The 20154-nt window shown below is 36.4% G+C and overlaps 1 protein-coding gene across 1 annotated transcript; it reads right to left on the reverse strand.

Annotated features, from left to right (window-relative positions):
* Positions 1-659: 659 nt before the first annotated feature.
* Positions 660-19299, reverse strand: LOC107685052 (TLC domain-containing protein 2-like). Its single transcript, XM_016481497.1, has 4 exons — positions 18756-19299; positions 18341-18423; positions 16968-17050; positions 660-1291 (listed from the first exon to the last, which is right to left on the reverse strand). The coding sequence occupies exons 1-4, from the start codon at positions 18932-18934 to the stop codon at positions 902-904; spliced, it is 735 nt and encodes a 244-aa protein (XP_016336983.1). The 5' UTR covers positions 18935-19299; the 3' UTR covers positions 660-901.
* Between the last annotated feature and the right edge of the window lie 855 nt (positions 19300-20154).

A 20154-nucleotide genomic window follows, 5' to 3' on the forward strand; every position in this document is an offset into this window, starting at 1 on the left:
CGGTTCGGCACGCATGTGATTCGCGGATTAACTGTTAAGTTTAACCATCATAGAGTTCAAGTTTATCATTTGCACATGTTTTGTCTTGCCAGTTTACACATTCAAGCAATTTTAACTCGTGCGCTGTTTTCTGTGCGCTCAGCCGGTGCTGCACACACACGAAGCGCACAGGCAGAGAGAGAGAGACACCGCGTGAAAAGCGAATTGATTCCTCTTTCACATACACAAAGTTATGTTAAAATATTCGTTTTGGCAAGTATTCTAGTAAACACAGTCGGTTATGTCTTAAGTGAATGTAAACAGCTGAGAAAAAAAAACGGATGTGGTCTTAAAGAGACAGCAACCAATAAATACCTGTTTCTGTCTGCGAATCAAATAACACCACAGCTCTAACAAAGATTAACCTGTATTTAACTTGTGCAGTGAGCAGTATTGTGTTATTTTACACTTATTATTACATTTCTGCACCTGAATGCTACTGTTACTGACTTTATTTGTAACTGTGTTTTGTTGTATTCATCTATGCTTGTAATTTGTGTAATTGTTCTTGTTTTATTACTAACTTTATTAGAGCTAGTAGTTTTGCTGTGGTATATAGAAGTACTTAAAGTAAGCTTTCACAAAATTTTTTTTTTTGCCGATCCGAAAAGTGATCCGATCCGTGACTCAAAATCCGTAATATGATCCGAACCGTGAGTTTTGTGATCATAAAAATCTTAGCACAGCTTGAGGTCTACATAAGATTAAGTAAAAGTGACTTGAACTTCGGTCTAGTTGACAATCAGGTTTTGCAGGAATGAAGTCAGCAGGTTGAAAGGGACGTTTTCCACAAAGTGTGGGAACGGTGACGATGAGAGCGGATTTGGTTGGAGCTGAAACTGGAGTGAGAAGAGTCCTCTTCCTACATTTCTTTTTCCTTCTCTTTTCTCACCTCCTTCTCACGGCTAGACTTCATAAAGTCACTTCTCATCAGACGGTAAAACAGCACAATGTTCATGGCAGTCATGATGGCCAGACCCACGCTGCCGATGGTGTAGCTGACCAAGGGGATGAGGTCACGATTCAGCACCAGCCAGCGGGTCATCCAGGCCAGAGTGCTGATACGAAACACTACGTAGGTGCCCAGATTTATCATGCTGTTGACACGGTAAAATGTACTTTTGCCCAAGCTGGCCATGTGGAGCACTTGCCTCAGGTGCAGAAAGATTGAATTGATCTCCACCAACAGAGCCACCACTGCAAAACCCACATACCGACAGGTCAACACCGAGATCCCGAAACAGGTGATCACCTGCAAACAAAAGAAATTGAGATGCTTTATTAATAGCAATGCACTAACAATTTGCCAAGGAAAACTTTAAAGGAATAGTTCACCCCAAAATTAACATTTTTCACTGGAGACAGCAATATTATAGAGGACTTGTATTTTAGCAATGATTTAAAGTTAAAAACATCTTAATGAACTTATCACAAACACGCAGCTTTTCACTACACAATATGTTAACTGAATTACTTGTGGATTATTGTGATGTTTTTATCAGCTGTTTGGACTGACGGCACCCATTCACTGCAGACGATCCATTGGTGAGAAATTTTCTCCAAATCTGTTCTGATGAAGAAACAAACTCATCTACATTTTGTGAGAACATTTTCATCAAATTTCTTGTTTGGGTGAACTATTCCTTTAAGATGACTGTGCCATTTTCAGCTTTCAGCTAAAAGGCAAATCAGGCAGAAAAAAAAAAAGTGTACAGAAACAGTTACTTTGACATTCAACAACAGAAGAGTGTGAAATGCTCCAGGTTTAATTGGCTCTAATGATGCATTGACAGAAAAGAGGTTGTGTTCGCCTGAGAGAATATTCAGTGCAACATCAAGCAAAACATGAAGGCAGAGAAGCTTCTGTTACTCAAGAAAATGCCACATTATTACCTGAAGCAAAATAAACTAAGTTTGTATTCATATCTTCTTAAGCACTTTTGTAGAGTACACATGTGCTAATATTAGCCAAAAGCCAGTTTGGGCCAGGTTTATTTTGAGACCACTGTTAGTCTCCACACCTCAGTGTCTCAGTTTGGAGTTTGTTTAAAGTCAATACTGCATTGCACAACACATGCATATACTTGTGCTGTTTTTACATCTATACACATCTGTACAATATTGTTAAAGATAGTATATTTTCTATACTTTAAATTAATTTAAAACTACATTTTTTGATATTCCATTTGTTTCCAGAATTTTTGGTTGCATTTCCACAGCTGCCCATGAATTTCAAGTTCACTACACACATTACATCATGTATCCAACTTATTACAAACATTACCTTCAGAAACAATTTTTCATCGTAATATGATTTTTTAAAGCATTTTTAAAGATGTTGTTTGACATGTTCATGCATCTATAGGAAGTCATTCAATTTAAATAGGCCAGTTAAGTCATACACAGACTAATGTGCTTAATTTCAGCAGCAACTCTTTCGTCTTCTCAACACTTATCTGCTGTGAGGCAAAAAGAAAACAAATGAGATTGTGTTCTGTATCATCTGATAACAGCTGGGAGAGGCTGAGGACAGGAATACAAAGGCTCTGTTGATCAGTCCTAAACGCAACATGACAACAACCAAAGCCATCACCATGAGTGACACTAATCCAGCTGGAGTTCTACAGTTCAAACAAACCCTAGTAATGGCTTTGGTCAATATTACTACCAATAGAGCACAATCGTGATTGCGACCTTGATTCTGGAAGTACTTTTCCCATGAACTGTCTCTATAAGCATTTATAATAATCTTCAATAAAGAGTCCTGAACCAAACCAACAAGCTCTGAGAATAACCAGAAATAAAAAACTTGATTTAAAGCATAGAGGTATGTGAACATTGTGACTGACTTTGTATGTGACATCTCTAAAAAAAAAAAATTGATATAAAAATGTTTACTTTTATTCATTGATAAAAAAAACTTATGAAAAGTTTTTAAAATCTTGTTATTAATTAATTTTCATCCAAAAGGAAATTTAAAACGTTTTTTTTCTTCCACATATCTTCCACTAGGTGGCAGTCTATGCCTAACATTACAAAAACATTGTGAAAAGTGCATAGATTAATCTGAACTGCTTACACTTATTAATGCAAAACTTATATTGAGCATTTAGATTTCAATCCATTATAAGACATTTTCCTCTTGGTATCTCATTCCCATGAATCACTAACCAAAACGCAGTCAAATATAAAAACAAATCAAAAGTATTTACTAAGACCTCAACCGTGAGATACTTGGAGTAAGAACTAACTATTATAATTCTGAACTTCTATGATTTATACAATTTTATTGAAGTTTATGAAACGTGTACATTGGCAAATCCTCTATCATAACGGTCAGGTATGATGAGTCTTTCGCACAGCACAAAGGTGCAGTTACATGACATCCAATATCAAGTTTACGTGACCGTGACCGTGCGGCATTGCCGTGATATAACTCCTTTTGTAACAGGACATAAACTCACTGGTTGCCCAGATGAATCTGTAATGCAACCCTGTTCACATGACACCCGGCTGGTCCTTGTGGTGAGGAATGTCACAGCAGTAAGGCCAGTGCCTCTCTCAGAAGGCATGAAGCAGGCAAGTGATGTATAATGGCTTTTAGCTTAAAATCCAATCATACTTCTCTTTATAGCAATATGTGGCATGTATGCTCCATTCATAAAGCCAAGCATGACAAAAGCTGACCATCCATCCAGCTATGTGGACTGTAAACACATCTGAGTTGTCTAAAAGAGGTCTACAGTCAGAGCACAGGCTAGAAACAGTTACAGCTGAAAAATATTTCTAAGTTTATATAAAGCGATAAAAAAAACAGACTGTTGGTTTAGCAGGACCGTTAGCTCTGTAAACATGATTTTCGTCTATAAATGTTTCTCTGACTGCAGTGAAGGGCTCTTTTTAATATAAAGACGCATGATTACTAAATTAGATTTGTGTCCTCAGTCTCATGACTGAGAGGATGTTGACCTTTGGCTAACACTTTGTCTTTGCCTTGGTGAGGTCAACATCTCCACTTACACAACGCTTAAGATGGATAAAGCTTTGAACATCACAAACAAACCTGTTATCTTTAGGAGACCCTATCTCTCCTTAAGGTGACAAGAACACCATATGGAAGTGATCAAAGCCTGATGAGACTAAGTGGATGGATATATTTCATATTACTAACGAAAATGAGATCTGTCTTCTACACAAAATGAGGTCAACAGGTGTTACACAAGTCAAAGACATCAAAAACAAACACTCAATATTGTACAATTTGTAATATTTGAATGGCAACTGTAATAAAGAAATAAAACACTCTTTAACGTCCTTCTCGGCCTTGAAAATAAAATAATCATTGACAGAAAAAGAGTCATATACATCACATAACATGTTGCTTTATGTGAACAGCTCCTGGTTGAACATAGCGCTCGCAACAGCACGGTTAGGGTCCGATTCTCAGGGAACACGCATAATGATTAAATGTATATTTTTATTGTAAATATATAGTACACTTCTATCCAGTAAGGATGTTTTAAATTGATGTGACAGATTTAAATTGAAAGTGACAGTAAAGATGTATAATGCTACAAAAATTTAAATAAATGCTGTCCGTTTAAATTTTCTATTCATCAAAGCAGCCTTGCAGAGCATAAGTGATATTATAACGGTAGTGCATATAATGATTTTAAACCTTTACAAGATGCATGAATGAATGAGCTAAGAAATTAACCAATTCTACATAGCACAAAACACTTTTAAAATTAAGATCAAACTAAACTCACAACTCCTTATAAAGCTGCTTTCAATCTATACAAATAAATGACTTCACAAAAAACAATCCACTTCAACTTAATGCTGCAGACACCAACAGACAATCAGCGTGAATATGAATTAGCAAGATTATTCTCATAATCCATCTGCAGTCATGCTGAAATAATCTTATTCACTCACACGCAAAGCCCTGAAGCGGATAAACCAAAGCGTGGGAGCAATAAAAAAAGCACATGCTGATCACACCTGAATATTTTTGTTGTTTTCAACCAAAACAATGCTCTTATTTTCAATACAATGCATTGAAACAATGCATATAAAGTACTAATGATGCAATAATAACATCACATTAGCACATGCCCGCCGGTTTGCTCCCCTGTTGTAAATGTAAAGCTACAAGTCTGTTTGGTTTCATAAACCTCTCCCTGTGGGGTCAATTACCATTAGTAGTGTCCCTACTTTCTCCATTACACACCAAAAAACAACAACAAACATAGCAGACACACAAATGGCATTTGGCATGGGACCAAAAAGGCTCCTCCTGAGGAACTGGATGGGGGGGTGGTAGCAGTACCAGTCTCAAACCAGTTAACCTGGTTACAGGTGAAACTCATTCAGAAGGATTTGCCAGCAGGCCCATTTGAGCAGCATGTGAGGAATACTGAAGCTCAGTGAGAAATAGAGCGCAGATGCCAATGGCTTTAGACCACATGAGGTGATGAGAGAAGAACGTACAAGTGGACTAACAGAGAGGACACATGCATTGTTGGATAGTTTACCAAAAAAATTTTTAATTCTGTCATTTGTAAGTCAATGAATGGTCATTTTTACGATGATTTAAGAATAAAAACACCATAAAAGAGGCCCCATACAAATTGTGCACTATTTAGATTACTTTTAAAAAGTTTTGTGTTGAAAAATGAATTCAGCAAGAATACGTAAATACATTTATAATATTAACCTAAAACTAATAATAATAACCAAAATAATGACTAACCTAAACCTAAATTTGTCTGCTCCTCCCACAAAGCGATCATATAAATGGTGCGAAAACAGCAGAACTGTCATTTTTGAGTATTTTTATATAAACAAATGCAGTGCAGCGGGTCTGTAAGGCACATCCTCCAGATTCCAATCCCAGTATAAGAACAGACACAAACACAGAAAGCAGATCCACCCATTTAAAGACATCTGAGACCGAGGAGGGGTCAGATGGTGTGTGAGAGAGTGAAACTGGGCTGGGACATGAAGCTGAAGGTGGAGTGGGTGGAAATATAACCATATGAAATAAAGGTGTTGAGAGAGGTGAACTCAACGGGTGTGGCACAGTTTGAGAGGAAAAAAAGATGTATGAATGTGTGATGAATATGTGAGTGTATGTTTGAGTCCAACATTCTCATGAATCATTGATGATTTTTAAGATGGGTGAGATGAGCTGGATGAATCTTGAACATTCACAGTATTTTCACAATGAATTTGTCATCGATTAAGCAACATCACAAATATTACAACGATTTTAAAGTACTTTTTATTTACCCATTAATTGTCCTAACAAAGGTTGTCATTAGACTAGTTTCACAATTCTGCTTTGTCCTGTAACTATGAGAGCGTTAATTGAAACAGTCTGTCCAAATAAACTCTGATTCAGTTGCATCATTTAAAAAAAAAAAAACCCATGTGAAATATTTTACTTACCGAATTTAACATTTTCAGTTGCAACGGGTTAAAATGGCTGTTGGTCAAATAAATAGTTTGTTTACAAGTTTAAATATATAAATTGAATATGACCCCCAAAAAAAAAAATGTATATATATATATATATATATATTATTATTTTTATATTTTTTTTCTTAAGCCATATCATCCAGCCCTACTTCTGGGTATTCCAATATCAGTTTGAAGGTAAAAAAAAACTAAAAAAAAAAAAAACTTATTGATTAAAGATGTGTTCAACATGTTTTTTTTCTCCCTGATAAACTGACAAAAAAATTTGCAACAATTCTAAACCACCTAAATATGTCTATGTAATCTTCACAATCTAAGACGCTAAGTAAATGCACTTATATTTTGTGGCCGGATGAAAACGGGTCAATAAATTGTTTTAATGAAGTTCTAAAAATAGATACTGAAAATGTAAATGGATAATTGCAATGGAAATAAAGACTATTAAGTGTAGGAGATACTGACACTCTTTTCCCCTTCCCCCTTGTAAATGATAATGATGTGTTTTGTGGAGATGTTTACTCAGTCATGGTCAGGACAAAGTCCACAACCTCATTCCTGACAAGACAGGTTAAACATGACATGACCCTGAGGAAGGCAGGGTTGGGTCAGTAAAACCCCATAAAACCCTGGTCAAAGAATAACAGGACCCAAAAAATAAATAGTCACACAACCGTTTTAACCTTTGGGATTGGTATGATTTTTTTAAAAGGTAAAAAAAAAAAAAAAAAGCAGCATTTATTTGATCGAAAATGAAGTAAAAACAGAAATATTGTGAAACATGATTACAATGCAAAGTATTTTTTACTTAAATTTATTTTAAAGTGTCATTTTTTTCCCTGTGATGGTGAAGCTGAATTTTCAGCATCATTACTCCAGTCTTCAGTGTAACATGATCCTTCAGAAATCATTCTAATATGCTGCTTTGCTGCTTAAGAAACATTTCTTATTATTATCAGTGTTGAAAACAGCTGTGCTGCTTAATATTTTATTTGGAAACCACAATACATTTTTTCAAGATTCTTCAATTGACAGAAAACTTAAAAGTATTTGAATTAATACAGAAAACTTGTGTTAGTAACACTATAAATGTGACTTTTGATCAATTTAATGCATAATAAATTCATTTCTTTCAAAAAATTCTTATCCCAGACCCCAACTTTTGAACAATAGTATATATGTAGACAAATGCACTCTTTTACGACATGGCATTTTGTAAGTATTTGTTCACAATATGAGGATGCAAGATCCAAAACATACCGTAGGCCCTGCTTTCCCAACATATTCCACTACTGCAGGGGTGTCCAAACACGGTCCTGGAGGGCCACTGTCCTGCAGAGTTTAGCTCCAACTTGCCTCAAAACACTTGCCTGGATGTTTCTAGCATACACCTAGTAAGAGCTTGATTAGCTGGATCAGGTGTGTTTAATTGGGGTTGGAGCTAAACTATGCAGGACAGTGGCCCTCCAGGACCGTGTTTGGACACCCCTGCACTACCGTGATTCACACAGTATATTAGTACAGTGGTTCTCAATTCCAGTCTTGGGGACCCACTGCTCTGCACATTTTGTATGTCTCTCTTATCTGACGCCCTCGGTTCAGTTCATGGATCTCTCTCCTAATGAGCTGATGAACTGAATCAGGTGCGTTAAATAAGGAAGCCGTACAAAATGTGCAGAGCCGTGGGTCCCCAGGACTGGAATTGAGAACCAGTGTGTTAGTATAAACCAAAATAAACAAGACAAAAGACAGCACCATCATCGTTCGGCATCAGAACAGGAATAAAAATAAACCACATCACTACTGATATGATAAATCTGATAAACTGAAAACAATAGTTGATTTAGGCATGGGCGTCATGGGCACCCGTACAAGAAGAAAAATAGAATGCGCGAACAGGTTTTTACTGCTCATATGCACGGCACGTCAGTATATCACTGTGTAATAATATAATACAATATAATATACAATTTAGGTAAAAAGAAGAGGGGAAATGTGCAAAAAGACAAATGGTATTTATGCAGTAATCATTCTAATCTTGCTAAAGTAGGCTAATATATCTCTTATGTTATGCTATGTTTGTCACGGGTTGTTGCGAGGAAGACAGAAGATGAAGAGTAACGTTCCAACACAAAGTTTAATGAGAATAATCCAAATAATAGGCACACAGACAGGGCAACACACACTAAACATAACAGTGACTGGACAATGAGTGACTGAGAAGGAACAACTTAAATACATGGTGATAATGAGATGATAATGAACAGGTGTGATGACTAGATGAGTGTCCATGACAACTGATGACTGATGGGAAACTAAGACAAAGAAACACACGTGACTCATGAAAACAAACTGAAAGTCCATGAAAGCAAACTAACTGAACATAACTGTTATTGCACATAGGACAACAAAATTAATTTTTCTGTCCAACTAGTTTACATAACCAGACAATAAAATGTGATTTTGTAATCACTCATTTTATTAATGTTTTTACTGTACAGTTGCACAGTTTTGGGGAGATTTATGGCATTTTTTTTATTTGCCTGAAAATTTTAAATATATGCATTTATATAAAATAGAAAATTTTATATAAAATGTATTTCATTTAGGGGTGACAGAAGGGGTGGTTCACCCAGGGCACCATACAAGCTGGAACTGCCACTGACTGAAATGGTCACACAAAAAAATCAAACTATATTTAAAGGTGACATATCATGAAAATCTGACTTTTTCCGGTTTTAAGTGCTATAATCGGGTCCCCGGTGCATATACCAACCCAGGAAATGTGAAAAAGATTAACCCAGTAACTTTGTTTTGGTAAGCCTTTTCTGCAAGCGTCTGAAAAAACGAGCGCGTCTGATTTTCGCTCCCTTTGTGACGTGGCAAAGGGATCTTATTATAATATCACCGCCCCTTTATCTGCACGTTTCCACTCACGGCGCCGCCATTCTTGTTTTTGCAAGCAACAATGGTGTACCAGTTCTAGCGCCATGGCAAAAGTTCAAGTAAAGCATGCTAACTGTTCTATCGTTAGCTGCACATACAGCACAGAACACTATTTAGAGTCCCAGCCTCAGAGAAGACGAGAGCAGTGGATTTATTGATTTACTGTATATTACGCTGCTGCCACACAGATCTAATATAAACATGCGAGTTCTTTCCCAGCTGTTTACCTTCACAGACATAACACCGTTTTTGTAACTCATGTGTTTTTAACAAACTTGTGTATTTGACAGTTTAAGCGCAATAAGACATGAAGAGAACTTAGTTTAGTACTCGCATGCCGTGTGACAGCCGCTTTCTGTGCATATGCTTCGGATGTGCGCGCTCAGAAAACACTATATCAGAAGTTTAAACTAATGTGGCTTTAAAATGCATGATTTCAGCGTGATAGACAAGATAATCAAAACAAAACAGATGCTTTTTTATCAGAGTATCTGACGTACGAGCTGTAAAGGAACAGCTCTATTCTGGAAAAGGGGGTGGGGAGCAGCAGCTCATTTGCATTTAAAGATATGTGACCCCCACATGGAGTTCAGGTCACAGGAATATTGAATTGATTGTATATACTTTATTTATTATTTACATGTCTCTATTTCTATGTATTTATATAACATATTGTCATGAGTGTATGTCAAAGACTACGGCGCGTCTTCAATCAACAAAGAGGACCGCTTGACTAAAGGCAAACTCTTGTCGCTCTCTCTTTCTTCATTACAAAAAGGTTAGTAAAATGGCCAAATGTCAAGACAAATTACTAATTCACATTCTTTACTGTCCAGTTAATGTATTTCAATTAGATAACTATTTAATTAGTAATTTCAGAACATCTGTCATGTCATATAGGGTTCACTTGTGTTTAACACTTTGCATTGATGTTGAAGTGGTCAAGTTTATGAGTAACTGTACATATATTAAGCATTTTAATGTACTTATTAATGGGTTTGTTTTTAATGTTAAAGTTAACAACTGCAAGTGTGAGGATACAAAAATACAATATAACAGATACTGTTATTACTTACCTGTGTTACTTACCTGAATTCAGTCTGCTATGTGAGTTGTGTGAAAGGTTGATAGGATTTATTTCTTTGTTTATTTAACTGTTTATTTGTTATCACTGAGTGTTTGTATATATTGATACATTTAATTTCCTAATGTGAAATACTGTGGGTTAAAATTTCCTGGATTGATTGCTATGTTTTGATTAAAGTCAACAAAGAGGACCGCTTGACTAAAGGCAAACTCTTGTCTCTCTTTCGCTTTCTTCATTACAAAAAGACAATTCTCATCTGTTGAGTGGACTTCCAGGGCGGGGTCTGCAACAGATACATGCACGAAAACAGCGTGTTTCTGCTTCCTCTCAAAATAGGCATTTTCAAAATGATATAATAAATGATCTGTGGGGTATTTTGAGCTGAAACTTCACAGACACATTCTGGGGACACCCGAGACTTACATATTGTAGAAAGGGGCATAATAGGTCACCTATATAGCGTTTCACCCCCCTCCCATTGACCAGCAAAACCAGCATTCATCATAAGGGTGTGCGATATGACGATTTTTGATAGTGGATGATTAAAATGTCTCATCGATCTGTTTTTGAAGAAATATCATAGTATCATGCTACAACACACATTCTATCAGTTGCCGTTCTGGCACCTCCGTCTCAATATACAACGCAACATACATTCACATCAAATTTTAACTCAGCGGTATAGTTACACTTACGTGACGCTGCACTTATTTGCAATCACAAAAGTACATTATTTGCATGTGCTTTAAAGCCTTGCGGGTTAAACTTTTTATTTGCATGCTGTTCTACTTCTAGCATGCGCTTTTTCTGAGCATGTACACCTGAAGAGCGCACACACAAAAAGCCTGTCAAACAGCGCCTGATTACTGGACAAAGTTATCTTCAGATTAATACTGACAAAAACACAAGGTTTAAATATAAACACAGCTGGTCATGTCCAAATTAGGCATGAAGTAATCGATTTGAGAGAAAAATGGATGCGTGCCTGTATATTACATGCACGCAGCTCTTAAAGTGACAGTACTAAACATGCTGCCGCTTGTCATTAAAGGGATAGTTCACCCAAAAATTTAAATTCTGTTATTAATTTACTCACTCTCATGTTGTCCCAAAGCTGTATTAATTTCTTTCTTGTGCTGAACAAAAAAAAACAAAACAAAAAAAAAACAAAGATATTTTGAAGAATGTGGGTAACCAAACAGTTGCTGGTCCCCATTGACCTTGATAGTAAGAAAAAAATACTATGGAAGTCACTGTTTGGTTACCTCCATTCTTCAAAATAACTTTTATGTTCAACAGAAGAAAGAAACTCATTCATGTTTAAAACAACTATGACAATTTTCATTTTGGGTGAACTATCCCTTTAAGGTTAATAAAACAACAAAACAAAAAAGAAAAGAAAAAACACTCACTGCTTTTGACTGAAGAACTGTAATACAGTTGCTTTAGTTAGAATCAATGTATAATTTATACAGTGAAGTGTATATAGTGTTTAATGTTTACTTTTGTTCATTCAATTTCTTGAATGCCACTGCTAAATACACCTACTGTACCTGAAAAACAAAGTACTGTTTGTTTTATTTGTATATTATGTGTATTTGTAATGTGTATCTTTGGTCTTATTTTTTAATAACAAAGATAAAATAATGACAAAGATTTTTATCTTCGCCCACTTTGGCCTAAATGTCTGCCATTCTTTTTTATTTTATATTTTGTTACCTTATAAAGCTTTATTTTTAAAATAGGGAAATTAGTTTGGCTGTACTGCTCAGACAACTTGCAAAATAGTAAAACTAACATAACAAATAATCGTGATAAAATTGTGAATTTCCTGAAATAAATCTTGATATATTTTTGCCATATCGCCGACCCCCAATTCATCATTTTGAGCCATGCGTAGCATCATGCATACACACATGCACAACACAGTTTCCATGGCAACCGGACATGTACTATGGCAGTACTCCAGATCCACTTTGAGCTACTCAGACTCAAGGAATTGAAACGCTCCGAATCAAACAAGACTGTGTGCCTTCAGCCCTTAATCTCAGTAAGGTACACACTGAACCCGCCACAACGACTATTTTGAAAGTGTTTCTAGGTTGGCAGCATTCCTTTGTTTGCTATCATCACTCACATCACAGTGAAATTCACCTACATTTTCAACTACACTGGAAAAATAAACATATCGGATGAAGCTATTTCATACTTCAAGGAAGTTCCATTCAAAAAAATAAACAGGAAGTTCTCAGAATATAAATGGCATGTCTATTTTTTGGTTGCTGGGAAGACTGAGATCTTATTTACAAGTGGGTTGTTTTTGCCCAGACAGCATGACGTTCTGAAAGGTCTGTTGGAGTAAGTACAAATACAGGTCTTCATCAGAGAGAGACTGAGAGGATTTTAGAGGTTTGCAATGCATTCAATGGGATCTCGTCTATAAGAGACCTGGAGCATGAACATATGTGGACCAGATGCCTCTGCTTCTGTCTGGAAAATGCTGTATGCATGCTGCAAGAGGAGGAGGGATCCAGCCACAAATACACTACAGAGCACTGGAGCCAAAAGTGGTTCCCTCGCTCGTACACATTCTTTCCCTCTCATTCCTCCGCTGTCTCTTATTCTTTCCACTTCCCTTCCAACAGAACAAAGCTTGCTGTTAACCTTTGACCTACTGTTGATGTATGCACTCTCCGTTATCAGTTGCTCTAGAACTACAGACAAACTGTGTAGTAGATATTACTCATGTTGGTGGGCAAGCAGTTGGTTAATTTTTTTTGCACAATTATTACAATATGTATTATATTTTACAATAAAATTAGTAATTTACAGAGGAATCATAGAAAATCAAACATACTGTCATGGCCGAGAGCAAAACAACTGCCAGGTAAAGACATAAGGGAAACATTTTTTATAATAATAATAATAACAATAATAGAAAATAAAACAGAATAAGATAATCAGACTAATTTCAGGTTCATTCTTAGGAGAGGTTTCAGACATCAAAAATGTCTGTCTGAATGTTTTTGGTTGTAATGGTGGTGCTTTAAAAGTGATAAAAAAAACATTAAAAAAAGCAAAACTAGTTTGTTGAAACTTCCCTACTGTGTAGTTGCATTATAACTGCATCGCCATCCAATAAGCTACATAAAAGCGTACAGGGACTTCTTACTACAATTGACTTGTTTACCACTTATGTTACTGACAGCTTTATCCAGAGTACAGCAGCTTGAACCAGTCAGGGAAAGCCACAGGTTTAACACAGCAGAGCTGGATTATCAGGTTCTACAGAAAATGCAGGGGGCTGTAATTGAGTTTCCTGGCATGGAACCACTCAACTGCATCACATTAGCGATTGAGTAAAATCTGTCAGTGAGCAAATACAATCACATCAGGCTTCTGTGTTTAGGTGAACGAACAATCACCCTTGCCAGACACTAGCCAAACCATCAGACTCCTCTATTGTTTTGTATTTTTCCATTGATTGCATATCAGCATGCATGGTATGCATGAGCACTAATACAAAAATTATCATCTCAGCGTCCTCTGAGACTTGAAGGCTTTAATTAGCAAACTCAATTGTGCTAAATGAACGGGGGATGAGAGACATTTGCTCTCTGAAGCACCATTTCTGAGAAACTGATTTAAAGGAGGGTTGTGGTGGTCCAAATGCCAAAAATGTTATTGGGTCAGTGTGATGTTTTCCAAAGAACCACCTCTGGAAACAGTGACAGCCAAGCAGTACTACCCACAAACCAACCAAACCATTTTTAAGTTGTCACTTCTATATTACTATATTGGTATATGACAACACAACTGGGTTGATAGTGGGCCTCACCATCTGTGTTTTTCCACTTCAAATGAATGACTATTTAAAGGAACACTCCACTATTTTTGAAAATAGGCTCATTTTCCAACTCCCCTATTGTTAAACAGTTGAGTTTTACCGTTTTCGAATCCATTCAGCCGATCTCCGGGTCTGGCGGTAGCACTTTTAGCTGTAGCTTAGCATAGATCATTGAACCTGAAAATAGTCCCCAGCACACTCCCTGTGCAAGCAGGTGGTCACGTTGGTTATGTTGATGGAAGTTAGCCTATTTTCAGGCGCTGCGTAATATCATTGCGCCTGCTGCACCCATGGTACAGCAGCAAAGTTCCTTGATTATTATGCCGGAATTAGAGTATAGTTCCTAGCCTATCGGCCTAGAAAAATCGCAACTTTTCATTTTCCGTCGGTCTTAGTACACAATGTAACTACAGAAGAGTCAAGTTTTAAATAGGAAAAATATTGAAACTCTTTGGTCATTTTTGAGTGAGATGCTAACGGTCTAATCAGATTCAATTATCTATGCTAAGCTACAGCTAAAAGTGCTACCGCCAGATCAGCTGAATGGATTCGAAAACGGTAAAACTCAACTGTTTAACTCTAGGGGAGTTGGAAAATTTGCCTATTTTCAAAAATAGTGGAGTGTTCCTTTAAGCAATAAGTGTTTCCATACATGGACTTCCTCTTCACCTCAAATCAGACTCGATTTTATGTACACTACCTTTCAAAAGTTTGGGATCAGTAAGACTTTTTTTTGACAAGTGTTTTTTTCTTTTATATATTCAGTAAGATTGTTTTGAAAGAAATACAGCAAGGACACTTATAATATTACAAATATATTAAGCAGCACAACTGTTTAACACTGATAATAGTAAATGTTTCTTGAGCATCAAATCAGTGATTTAAATAGATTTCTGAAGGATCAAGTGACACTGAAGACTGGAGTAATGGCTGCTAAAAATTCAGTTTTCACAATGATTTACATTTTAAAATATACTGAAATAAAGTGTTATTTTGTATTGTAATATTATACAATAGTACTGTTTTTGTTGTATTTTTGATCAAATAAAGGTACCTTGGTGAGCATATGACACTTCTTTCAAAACCATTTTTTTTTTTTAAATCTTACAGATTCTGAACTTTTGAATGATAGTGTGTATAATTAATGCATTAAATGTGAAGGTAAAACTACAAGTAGTCTGGATAGGGTGGGGCAAGACGCCCACACTCATCTTGATCACATGTTCTAAAGCTCCAATGATCTTTTAATTCCAATAAAAAAGGCTTTCCACAGACTCCAATTGCCTTTGCAAACATTTCACCTGTAGACATTTTGATTCGTTGGAAAATAAAACATCATAATGGCATTTTTGGTGTGGCAAGACAGACGTTCAGTCCAACCTGATCCAGCAACAAAAAAGGTCTTCATTTGTTGACAGGCTGCATTCCATTCAAACTAAGCACATCTAAAACAACGCTTCTCTTATTATTACAGTTTGGCTCATGATGTAAGCAGTGGGGAAGAACGGGATGGGGTGGAGATAAGGGCGTCTGACAGTTTCTCACAGTGCAATTAAGAATCTGCCAGCATGTTCCCTCCAGCCACTTCACTGAATGAGATCTCAAGAAAAGAGGGAACAACAGCAACAACAGAACCACAGAATGAAGCTGGCTACTTTACCAAGTGGTGACGCCACAGAACCCCAAAAGAACCAAAGCTCAGAAAACCCACTGAACTCAATGCAAATGTTTGGACAGCGTCCTTCCTCGTCCATTGCAACAGAGCAGGATACACTGGCTGTGATAATCTGTATAAGTGCTCAGTTAATGCAAATGATTTGTTCAACAGGCCTCGTTATTGACTTGTTTATATTACGTATCTAATCTATTCAGATTCAGAACCTCTGTTGACTTGATCACCTCACCTTTTTCCAAAAATGTCTAACCACAAACATGGCAAAGGCAAGGTGATCAGACAGGTTGGACTATTTGAATACACTGAAAAGATGCCGAATCAGGTCTGAGTAGTTTTATTAGATGGATGAGTAATACAGAAACCTCTTCTGGAATGATGTTACTGTTTACCATTAAAACCTCCTTCACAACTAGCCAGTGGCTTTCTTTTAATTCTTATCATTTATTGTCCTATTATTTTATGACATTATATTCATGAAAATTAAGCACTATTATCATCCAAATTCTCATATCAGTAAGGCAAAAAGCAATGATATATTATTTTAATTATAAAGGTACTTAGAAATGAAGGTAGTATTTGTTGAACCTTTAATTTATGATGATTGAAAATCTATTTAGATTTTGGAAAGTCTATTTATTACAGTATTAGAATGTAATGAGAATCACATTGATATTAATGGGAATGGAAAAAAAATAAAAAGGACAAATGTCTGGATGCATTACAAATGAGAATTTAGAGGAAAATGCGCTTAATTGTCAAGAAAATCTTAATGGTCCTAAAAATAGGCTTTAAATTTGGGCATATTTCATGATTTATCCATATAGCAGTGAAGTCAATGGGTTTCTCCAAAAATATATAATAATTTGTATGTACCATGCTTTGTGTCTACTCACCACAACATGGTGGAAAAGGAGCTCCCATGAATGACTGATCTTCTGGTTGATAACCATATCAAAGAAGTCATATATAAAGTAACCTGAAACATAATAATGCATATTAACACTATATCTGTTAAACAGTGGACATGGATCATTCAACAGGTTTTTCAAGCAACAGATCCCATGACTACAATTGTGTTGGTAACCAAGATGTCATTTCCAGAGAGCTATTTATATCCATCTCCAAATATGAGGGTCTCCATGGAGACTGCATTTTAGAGCAGATCAACAGCAAATGAAGCTCAATATAGGAGACCTCATTAATATAAATGTACTGATTAGCATTTTCATTATACACACCCGTTTCCCAATTCCATTTGTTTAGCTCTCATTAAACTGATAGCAGTGTTTATTTTCTAAAACAAGCCTTAACATCTCAGAATGAATAGATATTTTACTGAAAAAAAGAAAATACTCATTAAGAAATTTATTTTTTCCTGTAAGATGAACGCATGAACTCAGTCCTTCATGTTTTGTCTATTGAGGTGCATTAGAAACAAGTTTACATCAGACTTTCAAGCAAGAACTTGAAAAGCCACAATTTTAAGAAATGCTGAGTTATAGATTGGCGGATGTACATGTCAAACCCATGTGCCTTGCAGTTAACTTTTTATGGGCATATATTATGCAGAATTAACATTTTCTGTAAAAAAAATAAAATAAAATGCTATAAATTGTAAAAGAGTATAAAAATTAAAAGTAAAGGCCCATTCATAAAGAGTCGTGTGACTTGGGGGTAGCACTCTGCATGGGACAGATCATAAAGCCAACCATTCATTCTGCAGCTACAGTTAACATTTCTGCCAAATGCATGTGGGTTTCCTCTAAGTATTCAAAATATCTCTGGCATTTGGCATTTTGAATGGGAATTATCTACTTATTGGTTGAAATAAACATTGCAGTCAACTGTGCAACATTTAAGAGCGATGCTAAATGAAAGCAAAATACACAAATAATAGCTAATAATCCAAGAGGAACAACTGCAATGTAATAAATAATGTATTCCTTTATATTTATTAAATATATATATATATATAATTTATATGACTTATTTATGGTAAAAGGCTCCTTTACCTAAAATGGCCAGCCTTTTAAAAATTGCTTGTAAATCTGTCATTATGAGGTTTTCTATTCCTTTTTGGAACTGACTGCTAATAGGTCTCACTGATCTGACTTTACACACCTCAGTTTTTTAGTGAAATGTTCACTCAAAAACTGAACTGAGTGGGCACTGTTGCACATGACAGAGGAGTGCGTTTGTAACACATGGGCATCCCGCTCTCTGAATAACACCGTAAAACGCTTTTATCATAAAGCTTTATACTCACCGATTGATACAGATACCAAGGCATGAGAGAAAACGGAGTGTGTTTCTATCAAATCCTCAGCCATCTGGGGATGTATGCAAAAACTACAAACACAGACGTTTTATAATCAGGGAATGGCGTTTAAAATGAAAATGCACCACATCTGTGAAAAATGTTGGGTGGTTAGCACAAACCACAAACGTTCATATCTTCAAGTTACATGAACCACTGGGGTAAACGTGTGTCGTCTACGCGCAGCTTATCAAATACCCATGTGTCTGTTAAACTACATCCGTTAAAGAGGCAGCTGAGAAGATCCTACAGTTGGATAAAATTCTCAAGCATCTGATAAAGGCATCAAACAGACAGTGCATACAGGAACATATGGGTCTGTAATGTATTACCTATGCACATGTGTGGGAATTCTAACACTCACCAAAGCACGGACCACACTCCAGTTAGGAGGCTGTGTACGAAAGACGTGGAGATGTTTTTCCATTTCCAAACGTTCCTCTGAGCTGTTTCGGGGATAAGAAGTTGGCCGATTCCATAGTTTACTAATTTAAAAAAGCCTACCGAAGACCCAGTGGTCAAAATCACGGAATTCAACTCCATATTTTAAGCGCGCGCTTCTGTCTCGTTGTCACTACCCGAATCTGTAGCACGCGTCTAGACCTACCAGTTACGCGTTTTATCTGTTATTTAATCAAAAATGACATCCCGGTTGTTTGTATTTATTTCATTTTCACTTTCAGTAATCCAAACATATACGACTATGTCGTCTCAGTAGGTAGAGTCCTTGTATAATTTAAAATTGCTCGATTATTCTATCTTTGTTAATAAAAAACAAAGCTTTTTGTTTCAGTGCTCAGTTTGTTCGGTCCGATGTAAAGCTAAGAAGACAGTGATGGCTCAGTCACGAGTGGCAACAATTAAATAGTAGCTAATGTGTGCGTTACAAAATCCTGACGCTTGTGTAACTTTTTCGCTTTTTCAATAACCAAACAAGAGAATCCCCGCCCAATCATCGTGAGGCGCGGTTGAGCAAATGAACGTCTGGTCTCAGGCGTGTGTTTCCTTACGTCTATGTCCCGCCCCGTATGTCAAAGTTGAACTATGGGAGATGTAGTATAGGCGGGGATTTCGGCTGACGCTCAGATTTGATTTTTGACTTGCCATTGAGCTTCTCCAGCCTCTTAATTATTCCATTTGTCTGAAATAAAATAATTATATTTACCAGTAGTTTACATGACTTTTAATTGTTACATTTTCCAACATAATAATAATAATAATAATATTTAACACAAGTAAAGTTCCGCTTAAAAGTTATGTTTATTTATTGCTCGTCATCTAATAAATTGTTGCAGAAGACATCATGTTTGCAGCTCGTCCATGTTACTCAATGTTCAATTGACCATATATATTGAATACATATATTGGTTTTCGGACCCCCCCGGACCCCCCAATACAGTAAAACTGCACATTTTAGAGTGGCCTTTTATTGTGGCCAGCCTAAGGCACACCTGTGCAATAATCATGCTGTCTAATCAGCATCTTGATATGCCACACCTGTGAGGTGGATGGATTATCAAGATGCTGATTAGACAGCATGATTATTGCACAGGTGTGCAATAATCATGCTGTCTAATCAGCATCTTGATATGCCACACCTGTGAGGTGGATGGATTATCTCGACAAAGGTGAAGTGCTCACTAACACAGATTTAGACAGATTTGTGAACAATATTTGAGAGAAATAGGCCTTTTGTGTACATAGAAAAAGTCTTAGATCTTTGAGTTTAGCTCATGAAAAATGGGGGCAAAAACAAAAGTGTT

This window comes from Sinocyclocheilus anshuiensis, unplaced genomic scaffold (assembly GCF_001515605.1).
Source record: "Sinocyclocheilus anshuiensis isolate Anshui unplaced genomic scaffold, SAMN03320099.WGS_v1.1 scaffold914, whole genome shotgun sequence".
Lineage (NCBI taxonomy): Eukaryota > Metazoa > Chordata > Actinopteri > Cypriniformes > Cyprinidae > Sinocyclocheilus > Sinocyclocheilus anshuiensis.

What these genes read in the sequence shown, in the direction of transcription:
- LOC107685052 (XM_016481497.1), bottom strand. Translation starts at nt 18,934, where the DNA reads ATGGAGTTGAATTCCGTGATTTTGACCACTGGGTCTTCGGTAGGCTTT. An exon ending in CTTGGTATCTGTATCAATCG is followed by an intron (nt 17,051 to 18,340) that starts GTGAGTATAAAG and finishes ATTATGTTTCAG; the next exon opens with GTTACTTTATATATGACTTC. An exon ending in TCCTTTTCCACCATGTTGTG is followed by an intron (nt 1,292 to 16,967) that starts GTGAGTAGACAC and finishes TTTTGTTTGCAG; the next exon opens with GTGATCACCTGTTTCGGGAT.